Source organism: Trematomus bernacchii, unplaced genomic scaffold (assembly GCF_902827165.1).
Source record: "Trematomus bernacchii unplaced genomic scaffold, fTreBer1.1, whole genome shotgun sequence".
Lineage (NCBI taxonomy): Eukaryota > Metazoa > Chordata > Actinopteri > Perciformes > Nototheniidae > Trematomus > Trematomus bernacchii.
This window is the reverse complement of record NW_022987739.1, coordinates 13,554,846-13,569,988: the sequence shown is the minus strand read 5'-3', so window position 1 is coordinate 13,569,988 and position 15,143 is coordinate 13,554,846. Positions and strand designations below refer to the sequence as shown.

Here is a 15,143-nt window from a genome sequence, read left to right as displayed (position 1 = left end):
AACAGGGATCCCTTTCAAACCTAGTTCCTAACTTTATATCCTTTCATTTTAAGTTTTCACTATGATAGTAATTATGTAATTGACTGTAGATAAAACTGTAGGTTTCTTGTGAGAACATGTCTCTTTATGCTCCGACATAAAGGGTCTAGTTGTAAACTCGTAATCTGTCTGTTGACTGTTACTGTCTTTACTGACTGAGGGCTATCTTAGATAATTTAAGCTACACATCTTCCTTATGACTGCCAAAGGACAAACATGTAGTATGATGGAGTGTGTAGTAAATATAAAACACGTTTTCATGATAGTCAAAATGGAGACTGAAATACATTTGTAAAAGTTTCAAGAAGGAAAAGTCATCATCCCCTCTGCAGTTTTCTGGATCTCTGGACGCATGCTTGAGTTAAAGGAGAAGGTTGTAGAGGATGGACGACTGGAGCTTACTCTATGCAAGCTGTCTGGCAAACTACTGCAGTTCTTTATCTCCAGTCATCACCTTTCAGCTTCTTTTGTCTCATCAAGCAACTCAATTATAGGAATATTGTAAGCATGGTGGACTCTGAGGAAGATATGACAATGCTGCACATGTACATATACATAAAAGCGATTTAAAACTGGATCATGAATACAGTGGTTGTTTTGGGTTGCCAGATCCACACTGAATCCCCACTTTCTCCAGAAAGGTGTAGGCCTGTGAACAAACAAGAATGGCAAGCTTGAAATGAACTGAGTAAATATCTCTTTTGACAGTGATGCAAAAAGTCTGATTTGTAAATATTAACCAGAAAGCAATGAACGCATCTTTTGATCCCATTGTGTTCTTGACGAAAACCATAAACCCCCTGGAATACAACATGATGTATTTTGATTGAGCGAGTGTGATTAACTACAGTAGTTTGTGCTATTTTGTCTACACACTCCTTATGTACTCCTGTACTACTCTCATGTTGAGTTTTTGAAAAGCAAATAATCATGTAATTTCATTTTATGTTTTTTTTCATACTGTGAGAAGTCATAATACACATTTATGTGATTTAAAACGGTTGCACAGTGCTCATTTTGTACATTACAATCACCCAGCATTGCTTGTCAGACAAAACATTATATTTAAATATTTCCTGTGATTTTTTCTATTTCTATTTCAATCTATAACAACATTAACATTAAGTGAGGCTAAATAAGCAAAGCAAGAAACATTGAGGACTTGTGTAGTATAATGTTGGGTCATGTTATTTTACAAGATTTCCAGAGAGGCCTAGTGTTGCCATTATAGCAATACACGAAAGTGCATATTACATTATTGGAATTCATTGATCAGAAGCTTTTTCATTTATTTTTTCTTACCTTTTCATTCACTTAGATTAAATAAAAGTCAACTGCAGTGCCATTACAATACACTATCTCAAAATTATTTTACAATAGAACTGTAGATTTCTCTGGATTGACTTAAAGGATAAAAAAAAAGTAAATAGAAGCCTGGCAAAAGGAAAGTTCATCACCAAAGGCTGACAAGTTTGATACGTTTAAAATCTCTGAAGAGAAAGGAGACATAAAACTAGTGTTTTTTTTCATGTTGTTTCCACTACCACAGAGTATTTATTGTCATTTGTTTATTTAGGCATTGTATCAACTATATATTTTATTACTTACATACTTAACCAGTTATCTTTAAGAACAGATAAGAAGATTTTTAGAAATGTGGTTAAAACAGATATTGTACCTGACGAATACAGAAACAATAATATTTGACAGTGTTAACTTTTGACTATAAAATATTTGTAACTGCTTGAAATGTCTCTTTGTGTGATGATTTACAAGGCACATACATACACGTTATGTCCAATTAATATCACATCCACAGTTTTATCATAAAGTTAATTGGGTGTAGTTGAATTGCTAAATGTTTACTAGAAAAGCACTATATAAATGCAAACCCTTACCATAACTAACCATGAGCTCTGGAGACAGCATGAACTTTGACATTGAGCTTATGATTGTCATGCGGCAAACAACCACCATCAGATGCTAAAACTATTTATCAGAGCAAAACATTCACTTATCCTATGGTTTTTTCAAAAGGAATCCTTCATTGTAAAGTGTAAGCCTTGATACTGTGGCTCTCATGCAGCTGTCAGATCCAATTTGAATAAGAGACAGATGTAAATCAACAGAGCCAATGCATACTTTAGCTCTTCTGTGTAAAATACAAGCCTAAATAGATGTCTCACTGTATTCATATGAATTTTTCCAATGGAATTATACAACAAGAAATGTGAATGTGTATACAACTATATAGCAAATGGGAAATGTTAAAGTCCAAAATAGAAATATTGCCCTGTAAAAATATGTAAGGTTGGTGCCAGACTCACAGCGCATGCGTGAATCACATTCCAAACCGGAAGGCGTGTCACTGAACTCCCGAGTGATTCATCTTGTTTGACATATACGATCTTCGCTGCAACTCTTCTGACAGCTACTACTACTAGCAACCAACTCCTCTACGCTCCTAACAAGTAAGTTGACAGCTATTTTCTCAACACCTGTGTTCGTTCTAGTCTCCCGTTAGCCTTCAGTGAGATGAGAAATGTTGTTTTCCTTCTTCTTTCTCTTCATTTTTCCTCCGGAGTGGGGCGGGGTGTTGCTGAGTGAGCTCGCTCCTCCAGATAGAGGTCCGACTGTTTTGGACTTCGAGCTAGTTAGCATCAGCCAAACTTAGCTTTAGCTCGCAGCCTGGTACACATTGGTACTTCCTGTTTAGCCTGCATTCACCTGGGCTGGCAGATAGCCCCGCGTCTACAGGTCGGCTCGTGACTAACCAATGTTGTTGCTGTCATTACGTTATTGGATAAAGACTGCTGTGACTGAACTGATAAGTTAGCTTTCCGCTAGCTGAATTGCTTTGCTTGTCTACTGCATGCCTGTGTTTGTAGTTTGTATCAGCTAGCTGTTGTGATTTCAACCTGTCCGCTTGACGAGTATTCTGTACATTTAATTCAACTGCTAGATGTCCTTTCGAAATAGAAAAGCTGCCATATAAAACTAGCTTACTGCTAATGTTGTGAGGGTTTGTGATGTGCTCCATCCAGGCCTGCAGACACAAATGATAGCAGCAGTAACACTTTACTGCAGTAATTATTGAAAGCATCTACACGAACACAGATAAAGTCTATATTTCATTAGGTCTCTGAACATTTTTATTTTTTTTAACAAACATTATGAATTTCTAAATCAGGTAACTGTTTTTGGAAATTAGGGATGTACACAGAATATGGTTTAATTAAGAAATAATTAGAACAATACCCCACCGTTTTTAAACTTGTTGGCGTTTAGGGCTCAAGGTGTGTAGTAGGAACTAGCCATACCTCAATCACATTATTGCAACTGATGTCATGGTGCCATAGCGTTTGTTCCCTGTTTGATCATAAGCTTCAGGATGTGTCTTTGGATTACATCATCTGTGTCATTGATGTTCAACTAAAGGAGAGACTTGAGAGTTAACATTTCATAACCCATAACTAAAGCAGGGCTGGGTGATATTAATACAAATATAAATCTGTTTATGACCTTGAAATGGGTTATTTAACAGTTTGTTTGAAGTTAATTTAGCCCTATAAGAGTAGAGTTACTCATTAAAAGGGCAACATTGAGCTGGTATTAACAATATTTAGTAAGTGAAGTACCTGATATAACATTTGGTGGGCATTTGGAGACATTACCTTAGTGGGATGGATATTTTAATGAATGTATGAAGTATTGGGATATGAACTGCTGCCGTTTAAAGTGGCAAGGAGAAATACTGGTAATAATTAAGAGCACTAGAAAACTTCAGAGCTTCACGACAGGCTGTAGATCATTGTAGTAATATAAACAAACAGGAATACACTGGTACAAGTCAGATGAAGGCCAGGCTTTAGCATTGGCTCTAAACCAAAGTGTCCTTTTGTGGTGTGTCTTGATGGAGTGTTTTGTTGTCATAAAGTATGTATCTGATAATGAGTAGTATGACACAACCAGCCACAGAACTAACCAGTATATCAGGAATTAAGAAGTGTCCATTACCCATTGATAATTCACATTTTCAGAATTTCCTCGTCTATTGATAGACTTGAATACAGTGTTGTGCTGCTGCTGTTTTGAAGTGTGTAACACAAGTTTATCTCAATAGTTGAGGTCGAAACCAGGTATTCATCACATTTGAATATGAAAATAACTGGAATGGCTTTAGCATCATCCATAACAGGAAGTGATTCAAAGTCCGGTGTAAGGTGTGAAAGCAGCTACTGTGTTGGGCGCCTAAATAAGCCTTAGATCAGGTTTCAGATCTTGGTAGCACAAGAGAACTGTTTAAGTTAAACATCACCTGGCTCATTCTCGTTCACGTTAGGACGGACTGAGGCTACAAGATGTGTGGTGGATGCTTTTCTACAGAAGGGATTCCAGAACATGATGCATACAGGGAAATTAATTGGCAACACTGACAGTAATTGTCACACCCTGATCCCAGTATGGGGTAACTTGTCCAGACATCATTGTTAAGATTGGCAGTAATAACACATTTCAGTAGGTAACAGGGTAAAAAAATAAAAAAATGACAAGACCAAATAATGTTTAACAAGGATACATTACAAGTTAATACTGACAAGTTATTGTAAACAGCCCAACCCTAACAATGTTATTATTATGTATACCTATTCAACAGGTCTGTTCAGTGTGCTTATGCTCCATTATCAAAGAGGCAGTACAGATGCAGTCAGCAGTTTGGGCATTGTTGCACTGTGTATGTGTATTTGTTGAGTAGTAGTGTGAATGTATTGCCTTTACTGTTTGTGTACTGTATGAGTTGATTTGGTGGCAAATTCATTTTTCAGTGGGGATTAATACCATGTTGTTATCCAACCTAAAATCAGACATTTTGGCCATCATTATCTTAAAACAAAAGAAACAGCCAGCCAACTCACATTTGCCTCAAACTTCCTGTGAAGTGTCATTTAATTCATTTAAAAGTGCATATATTTATTGATACTCTCTTTTAACTCACTCAATGGCCACAAGATCCCAGTCAATAGCAATGTGTAGATATAGTGATATGAATAAATTACAATTTATTATGCAGCCTTAGCTAAATCGACCCATAGAAAATCACTTAACTCCCTCACAGACATCACGTGTGTGTAGGGCCCGGTGCCTGTGGGAGTTGTTCAGCCTGTCTGCAGCGCCGGACACTCACAGTTTCCGTCCAGCCCTGGGTTGGGTAGCAAGGCTGCCAACTGGGACTTTACTGGATAGGCAGGCTGGTAATGACTGGGTGCAAACGTTAAAGTGCGAGTTTCTGCCAAAAACAAAGTGACTGTTCGGCCAAACAAGGCCAGCAAAAGTGAGACAATTTAGAAACGATGTAATCTGGATAAATCTGTGTGGAATAACCACATTTAAAATGATCAACTGGCACTTTACGGATTCCATCTAAATGAGTCTGTAGTGGATAAAACAGTCACATTCAGTATACCCTTTATTTATTCTTGACAGAAAACCACGTTACAACATCTTCCGGTACCTGCATGGATGTTTGTTTGTGTGTGAGAGGGAGATTATGGGATGTTCTGTTATTGCATAGTCAACATTAAGTAATTATGATTAATAGCCAGTTGAGTTTGGCTGCTGTTCATATCATGCTTCAGATCCAGTCTGACTTTAGAAAAAGAGACATTGTGATCCAATAGAGCAAATAAAGACTTTAGCTCCAAACAACAAACTGTAGTATTCTTTTCACTGCCCGTCTTCATAAGTGAATCAGTTGAGTGTTCCCTTTCTGCTTCACGCTGCTCTGTGTAATTGAAAAAGTGTGATTGGAGCACATGACCCTGCTGCCTTCCTCATATATGTCTATTTGGGTGTGCAGTGTGCATAATTTGCTCGAGTTAAGTGTGTATGAAGGCCTTTTGTATGTAATCATGTCACTGAGTGTGAATGAATGCCCCTTCATGCTTTTGTTCTCACCTTTGTGTGTTTGGTTGTGTTTGCATCGTTCTTCACGGCATCATAATAAACACTGAATATAAAACCCTATTATATTGAACCCTCTAGCTTATAACGTATTAGAGAATAGGAAAAAACATGACGTCAATGAACTTAAGCATAGCTGAGAAAACCCAGTGCAGTACTTCAGAGCGATTACAAAAAAAGTTCTTAATTATATGTGTGTTTTATTTATGCTTACTTTCTTACAGCCAGGTATCAAGCAGCGTTGCATGATGACATGTTTGTCTGTGCTGTAGTCCAACTCATGATTCAGCAGGATGTAACATGTAGAGGCACTGTGCTGATACAGATGTGCAGACAGATGTTGTCAGTGCGTGTATGTTGGTGCTGTGCTAGCAAATATAAACTCAGATGGTTAGTGATTCCTAACAACTATTATAAAAAAGGTTCTTACAGATAATGGTTCAACAAAGGCATTTAGCTAGTGTGACAAGGCTTGTAGATATGTGAATGGTAACAGATGTATCTACTGTGAGTAGTGAAGCCAAACATATCAGTTAAATAACTGTACAGACAGTGGCTGCTTAGCAACAGTATGTTTAACTAAAACCAGCTGCTGGTGGCAGGATACTACAGCACATATTACACTTCTCTAATGTTCATAGCATTTATTATGAACATTTGAATATTGAACCATACAGTAATGTGTCTGCCAGACTATTGGGCCTGCGCGTCTGTGACAGACAGCTGCTAAATATTGTAGCAGAGTGATGTGGAAGACACTGACTGCACTCAAATTACTGAATACTTTTCAACAGATTGCCGGTTAGGTTTAGAAAATATGCTCACTTTTTTTGGGCTCTTATCTTTGAGGAATAGAGGGTCTTAAAGGTCCCATGTCATGGCCATTTCTACTGATCATAATTCCATTGTTGAGGTATACTAGAATAGATTTACATTGTTCAATGTTCCAAACTCACATTGGTTTCTCATACAGCATCTCTGTATAGTATGTGTATTCACTCTCTGTCCTAAACGGCTTGTTGGAACTCCTGCCCCCCCCCCCCCCCCTCCCTGTGAGCCCACTGTGCTCTGATTGGTCAGCTCGCCCACTCTGTTCTGATGAGTCCACCACCGTTACAGCTAGAGATGTCCCGATCCGATCACGTGATCGGGGATCGGAGCCGATCACGTGATTTTCAAAAGTACGGAATCGGGAGAAAAAAATCGGGGATCGGGATTTTTTTTTTTTTTTTTTATAAAATATTTTTATTTTATTTAATGTTACAAAACAAAAATGACCATGTTCACGTCTTAAAGTCATCCTGAGGCCTTAGTTTTGGTTTAAAATTACACAACATCATGTATGTGTTGCTTCTTTTGGGCTTGTTTTCATAGACCTGGTTGCTTATTTCTCTCAAATTTGGCAACAGAGTGGGCAGGGCGCAGTGTCTAATAGTAGCAGTAAGCTAACGAGAGGCTACGTTCAGCTGGTGACTCGGGAGTCGGGACAGAGAAAATGTCAGGAGTTTGGAAGTATTATAAAATTGAAAGCGAAGGCAGTGTAACAGCCAGATGCAATGTTTGCAAGGCGGAGGTTCCGCGTGGTGGAAAGAACAGAGCTACGTTCAACACGACCAATCTAATACGCCACCTGAGAAACAAACACCAACAACAACACAACGAGTACACAGCGGCCACTCAGGTAACGGCACTGAAACAACCGACACTTTCAGAGACTTTTAAAAGGAAAGAGAAACTGCCCCAGAACAGTGAAAAGGCCAAAAAAATAACAGCCAAGATAGCTGAATTCATCGCGTTGGATGACCAGCCGTTATCTGTGGTGGAGAACGTGGGGTTTAAGGGACAACTTGAATGCTTTTCTCCTTTTTTTTCTCTTAATGCATTGCATAAAGATCGGATCGGGAAAAATCGGTATCGGCAGATTGTCAAAATCAAATGATCGGAATTGGATCGGGAGCAAAAAAAGGTGATCGGGACATCCCTAGTTACAGCGGAACATCAGTGATTATGTGTTACAATGGCGTTAGCAACCAGAAAATGACACCAGTAATGACAAACGGATGAGAATGCTGCGTGGGGTCTGGGTGCCGTGTTGGCGGGAGGTTGCGCGGCTCGCTGCTGCGAGGAGCGGACAGTGTGAGCTCTATTATACCCCTTTCACACCGGCGCTTTTCCAGCTCCTGCTGGGAGCTAGAGCCTGAAAAGCGCCGGTTTTTCCTGTTCACACCGCAGCGGCGGCGCGTCATAGCTCCGGAATGCGGTTCACTTCCAGCTCCAAAATATTGTCGGTCCAGAGGCAAGAGCTTCGGAGCTATGACGCGGCGTCGCTTACGTCTCTTACGTCGAGGCGTGCAGGAAACCTTACTTTGACCATCCGTTCGCTGTTATTGATCATTGTGGAGATACATGGGCTATACAGGTTGTCATGTCCGACTATCAGAAGTAGAATCATAATGAAAAATACGCCGGTAAAATGTGCCTATAGAAAACGGCTTAGCAAGTAGTCAGTTTAGCTTCGGTTGCTATGCTAACATCACCCATGTTATACCAGAGAAACTTTCATAACAGCGTTGTGATGCCAAACAGCGTCAATTCAGACTGACACACATTCACTTAAGGGGAACTGGGGATATGTATCAGCTGCTTGTGTGACAGTCAGACAGTGAATACTTTAGAGCCGTGTGAGCTAACCCGGAGCTAACGGGACAATAAACTCCCGTGGAAGAGCAGCCAGCACTGCAGCGGTCGGTAAATGCCGCTGAAACACATTAATAAACAATGAACCACGGCACTCTGGAGAAAAGTATAAGGTTGGAGAAGTCGTTATTTAATTTAATGTAATCTGGCTTCGTATGATTAAAAGCAACACGACCCGATGCAGTCCCCGGCCCGTTGTTGTTGTGGGAGAAAATCAGCGACGTAAACTGTGACGTCATGACGCAGCAGCGGCAGCTCTGGGCAGTGTGAACAGAGCAGGAGCTGAAAAGGGAAACGGGAGCTGAACCAGAAAAGCTCTCGCGAGGAGCTAGAAAGTGAAAGCCGCAACACTGGTGTCGTTTCCTGGTTGCTGCGTGGGGTCTGCGAGACAGCGAGACAGCGAGACATCGCGAAACTCAGCCTGAACTCAGCCTGAGCACCATGGACGCGGGAAGGGGGGGTACTGAGGGGGCTGCAGCACCCCCATCTGCGAGGCTCCACTAGCACCCTCACCCCCAAACGCGGCGTACCTACAGTGTAAGCGCGCCACAGTTTCGCCGCTGCGAGGCTCCACTAGCACCCCCCCAGCGCGTCACAGTTTCGCTGCTGAGAGAGTGTGAGTGTGTGTGTGTGTGTGTGTGTGTGTGTGAGGAGCTCCACGGATTGGTCCATTTGGACCAATGAGTCCATTTGGGTATGGTCACGTCACTGTACCCATCAAGAAAAAAGAAAATCTCCAACGAGGCGTTCTGGGGCAGCATAGACATGTCTTTTCTGTGTTAGAGTTTTACTCGCTACAGGGTGTACTTTGAGGGTTTGTGACTTTGCAGACCGTTTACATGCAGAAAAATCTACATAACACACAAGGGGATGGGTAATAACCGGAAAAGCATGACATGGGACCTTTAATAACTTTGTCTCGGACTCATAACCTTAAAGTAGAGCCCACAAAACCAGGGAGTTGTTCAGGTAGTGCCTTTCTGTGTGAGTACTACTGAATGGGTGTGTTGTGGTTTGGCATTGTACATCACAGTGACAACACCGCACACGGTACATGTGATCTAATTATTCCTGTTCTATTAGTTGAATAGCTCCTAAGTGGACATGCCCACTTTGTGTGTGTGTATAGAGATCTTGTAACTCTATTATTGTGTAAGTTTCATGGATAACATTGGCGTCCACCACCTCACTCTTATCCACTTGTTGCTAAAGCATTTTATTTTATTTCAGCATAAATACCAAGAAAACACCTCCTAAATTGTCTAATGCAATCTGTGTGTATTCCCACAGAGCTGGGTAGACAGGAGAGGGAAGGGGAGAGCTTTACCTCTGGTCTCCCCAGCTGACCCTGAGTAAACCAGCCAGCTATGGATGACCGGTCCTCTCTTGGAAAAGTCAGCAGCTCCACAGAGTCCGTGGCCACCGTCACCAGCGAGGAGTTTGTTCTGGTACAGCCCGGTGTCGCCGGGTCACCGCAAGGCTCCGAGGGCAAACCAAGACTCAAGGTCAGAACTGCTCGTGGACAAACTGTTAACACACAGGCTGTAATATGTAATATTCATCCCTCATACAACACGCTGGTCAGACTTGCAGCTGTAAAGGGTTGTAAAAGGTGCAGCGTGGTGGTAAAACAGCCCATGAAAACATGCTAAAAGCCAATGAAAACAAGGTCATTGACAAGTGCTGACTCAGTCCAGGAAGCTCTACTGTGTCCTTATCTTCTCCACCAGGTTTAATCCATCCTTTTCTCATCCCCAGCTTAATTTTTCTCTCCCACTCTCTCTCTTAGATGTCTTGGAATGGGAGTGAGCAGCTCGTGAGAGCTATGGAGGATGTGTTGGATGACGATGATGATGAGGTGAAGGTGGAAAAGAGCAATGTGGAAAAGATGGAGAAGCACAAGGACCCAGAGAGCCAAGTCCTGGAGCCCCAACCTGCAGGTAGAGGTCTATTTACGATCAGTGTGTCTACTCACAGGTGATTACAATCTGTCAGTCAACTATTCTTGCTCAGGCATCTCAATGGGAATATAAACTGTAACGTTATTAGTTCATGTCCTTTCTGTGAGATATCACTGTCAAAAGCAGCAGATTGAGTTTAGTCTTACTTGTATTCACAATATGGCTGAACATTTCCCAAATCCATTTGTTAATTTAAAAACTAAACTAAAAAACTAAAACTGTTCTTTTTGTTATTGTCGTCAGTCTAAGTTATTATGGATATGGGCTTTTTTTGTTTTAGAGAAGTATACGTAATTATAATTAATTTGCACTGACATTTAAGTGGAAATAACAATGTGCACAAATGTTGAAGTCCAAGCTATGTGCCGTCTGCACTGCATTTATATATTAAAATATAGCAGATTAGCAAGGCTGATATCTGAACCCTCTGACATTGGCTTAAATGTTCTGTATATCAGCAAGGACAGGTTGGCCCTGACGGCTCTACAAACAAGAAGGCAAAATCAACATGACATGGTCGACAATATACCGCACATTCTTTTTTTTTTGCAGGTGCAAGGCATAAGCACTACCAGAGTTAAACATATATATATTTTTCAATTCAGCAGATACATTGTAATTGTAATTAAAAAAATGAATAAAAACACATTAGATTTGCCTGTCCCACTGTTTTGGCCAAACTTGACCCACTCTACCATGCTGCACTGCGTTATATATCAAATGCTCCCTATAGGACTCATCATTGCAAACTGTATAGCCTAACTGGATGGTCCTCACTTACTATGAGTAGGATGCATCATTGGTTTTCTTTTTGTTAATGTATAAAGCCATTTTAGGTAAGCTTCCACTGTACATATGTGCCAGATTTGCCCCAGTTTGTGACTCTTACAACCTCAGACCCAGTGCCTGGATACGGTTCCAGGTACCTGCTGTGCGGACTGAGGCTGGAAAAAGGAGTCTTTTTTTATTATGGTCCTTGGTCTTGGAATGACCTTCAATCACGCCTCAAATTGACGCCACTTGTCTCAATAGCATGTTTTAAATTGAAGTTGTCTGAAGTCCTTACCACCAGCTGCTCTTGCAGTAACAAGTAGTGCACCTTTCTTACTGTCCTAATGTGCACAATGTAGTGACTGCTTTTTCGTCTTTTGTTTTCTTAGTTATGTTCTCTGTATTTTATATGTTTGTGTTATGTGTTATGTGTAACGTTGCTGCCTTCTTGGCCAGGTCAGCATTGAAAATGACATTTTATCTCAATGCTTTTTTTATCTGGTTAAATAAAAAAAATAAAAACATTGGGACTACACATCGTATTTGTGTACTTGCAGTCACATACTGTAAAAGTGGTTGTGTGCTTTACTACTGCTGAGTACACTAAGAGGAAATGGTTAGCATTGTGTAGAATAATAGCCAGTCAGCAGTGGAAGTCCAGCTGCTGCTCTCATTGTTCTACTTCCTGTTTAAAGAAATTTAAAGAAGACTCCAAAACCTCCGTAGAAGTTCTCTCACGTACTGCTATTCACTTCTTCTCAGTTGGGTTTTTGTGGTTTTGTTTCACACTTGCAAAATGCAGCGTTCTGTAGAGCTACAGGATGTGGAAAAGGTATCTCATGATGGTTTAACGGCATACCAGACAAATGTGAAATATTATTGTCTACCCTGATGATACAACTGTTGCATTATCTTGATACAAATTTGGTTAAAAGTTTGCCAGAAAATAGAGAAGCAAACATCTGTTTTGCTTAAAATAAGAACAGAGATCTCAAGAAAAAACAAATAACAACGCAACCTAAATCTTTCTGTCTACAGAAACATGTCCAGCACCATCCAGCCCCACAGTGCTAGAGGAGGACAGTGTTCAGTTCAACAAGCTGTCTTACCTTGGCTGCACCTGGGTCAAAGCCCCCCGCAACGAGGCCGAGGCGCAGAGGGCCATGGCCACCCTGCGGGCCGAGAGCGCCATCCCCATCCCCATCACACTGCACGTGCCCTGTGGCCCCGACGGCTCCGTCAGGTCAGCCAGACACTGAGACAGAGACTGTGTGTGTTGAGACCTGGGTATATTTAAACCAGGCTTTGATGAAACAAATGTAGAACAGTTTGTTAAAGGAGTACTTAACCCCTCGAAACCCCATATAACCTTGAATTTGTGAACAAAAAGCCTTGATTTTAAAGGGGACCTATCATGCAAAATGCACTTTTTTATGTCTTGTATACATAAATATGTGTCCCCGGTGTGTCAGGGAACTCACAAAGTGTCAGATAACAAAACCCTCTCTCTTTTTTACTCCGTACCCAAATCTCTAAAAACGGGGGTACAACGGAGCTGATCCAGATTTACGTAATATCGGAAATGTGGGCTGGCTTCACACCGAATGTGTGGCGAGTGTGGCTTCACACTATCAGAAACGTTGCTATCGGAAACAATGCGCGACGTGTTTTGGATGTAATATGGTCTTTGTTTACATTGGCAAGCATCGCTAACACTCAGAGCTAACCTGTACTGGAGAGAGCATGTGTAAAAAGCAGGAAATAACAAAAGGAACTCACCTTGTGGTAAATTGGCAAGAGAAAAAGCATTTGAGCTCCATACTGTTTCAGAAATAATCCTTGAAGTGGTTTGGAACATGATGGCGTTTAATCACGGCAGCATTTAGCTGCATCTGCCGGTAGAATTCTGAGCAGGCATTAGTTCCGCCTCCTCTTTTATTTTTTTTCAAGCTAAGGACCAAAAATCTGCATTACTCTAACGGGGCTGGAATAGAGGGATATGAGGGATGTCTAAAATGCATGATCTGTTTGGTATTTTGAGCAAAACACATCATAGACATGTTTTTATATATTTGTATATACTGAGACCCATAATATATGCCTAAAAATAGCATAATAGGAGGCCTTTAAAGGTGGGGTAGGTAAGTTTGAGAAACCGGCTCGAGATACACTTTTTGTTATATTCCATGGAATGCTCTTAACATCCCGATAGCAATGAATATCTTAAGTGCTTTGACAAAAAATCCATTAAAAAATGTCATCTATGGAAGCTGTAATACTGTAAAAAGTACGACCATCATTTTAGCCGGCCCGGCTAAAATAACTGGATGGCCTACCTGCCTGTCAGCCTTCCATCTGTGCACAAACTTATCTCATGCCCTCATTGGTCATGTGCGCGTTCGTGTGTGTTGGAGGAGGGGCTCTATAAGGAAGTGGCAGATTTTCTCCGGTTGTGTATTTTCAAATTCTAGCGATCTCGAGCCGGTTTCTCAAACTTACCTACCCTACCTTTAAGAGAAAGCACATCTTGTGAGAGCAAATAAACACGGGCAGAAAAACTATTTCACATATAATCACTTTGGGGTTAGATATTCCATTAAAATGTGTAGTTGTTCATGTTTATCACAGTAACCTGGTATAACTGTATTACAGCCACATTATAATAGGTGAACGTAAATAGGTTTACAGAGAATTTACTTTGAATGATGTGGCTATTAAAGGGGCCCCTCATCTCAAAGACTGTTAGCCCGCAGAAGAAGTACAGTTGGAGAGGAAATTAGTTTTTGTAACCATCCTGAGTCATAAAATGAAAACTGAAGGCTTTTTTTTTTTACCACACTGAAAGTACTGACATTTCCGCTCAAGTAGACGAGAGTGACCTGATTGCCTTACTTTCTGAATGAATAGAAGCTGGGATAAATATAAAGTTGAATGACATTTATTGAGGTAGAAGATTATTGTAAATAACTTATGGTAACATGGTGGTGTGAAGTATCTCAGACCTTGTATATAAACAACATCTTAGACGTTTTAATGTTGAGATAACTGCTCTGGGTTGTCATGTAACCTAAGTAAAGAAAAAGTAATCTGTAAATTGAAAAATAAACGAGGTAATAATAAAATGTTGTTGGAAAGAAAGCAATTCATTTACATAATAAGATATTTTGCTGTTAACGTTAGACTGCTGCACTTAAAATAACATTACTTTTTCTCAGGGTTGTGGACCAGGCCTCGGGAACAGAGATCGCCGTATTTCCAATCTACAAGGTGTTGTTTTGTGCCCGTGGAAAAGAAGGTTCTGTGGAAAGTGACTGTTTCTCCTTCACTGAGAGTTACCGGAGCGCTGAGGACTTCCAGATCCATGTCTTCTCCTGCCACATCAAAGAGGCCGTGAGTTAGTTGCATTAATAAAAGGCTCTAGAGATATCAAACATAGATATCTTCTGTTATAACTTGCAGTATAGTAGACCTGACAGCATGTGCGCTTTATATTGATGTAAAAAACGGTGAGGCTGTATTACTACCACAGCCCTATAAGTGCTGACACTGGTGAACCAGCTGAGGGCGCTGTTGTCTTGTGTTTTCTCAATGATACCCAGTTCTATTGCACTTTTTTCAGTATTAAATTGTCCAGTTCTGGTCTTTTTATTCTATTTACTAATTTAACATTTAAATGTATCAGTTCCATTCAGATTTGTAAATATTTTCTTTACA

The 15,143-nt window shown here is 40.5% G+C and overlaps 1 protein-coding gene across 3 annotated transcripts in view; it reads left to right on the top strand.

The window, feature by feature from the left end:
* Positions 1-2,425: 2,425 nt before the first annotated feature.
* rabgap1l (RAB GTPase activating protein 1-like) overlaps positions 2,426-15,143 on the top strand; it is a 104,519-nt gene continuing 91,801 nt past the window's right edge. For 2 of the 3 annotated variants that reach the window (XM_034147605.1, XM_034147606.1), the window contains exons 1-5: positions 2,426-2,510; positions 9,988-10,202; positions 10,487-10,637; positions 12,468-12,672; positions 14,645-14,819. In XM_034147605.1, the coding sequence (XP_034003496.1) occupies positions 10,065-10,202; positions 10,487-10,637; positions 12,468-12,672; positions 14,645-14,819 (669 nt within the window). In that variant the 5' untranslated portion in view covers positions 2,426-2,510; positions 9,988-10,064. The remainder of the gene's footprint in view (positions 2,511-9,987; positions 10,203-10,486; positions 10,638-12,467; positions 12,673-14,644; positions 14,820-15,143) is intronic. The other variant, XM_034147604.1, reaches the window with a different exon arrangement.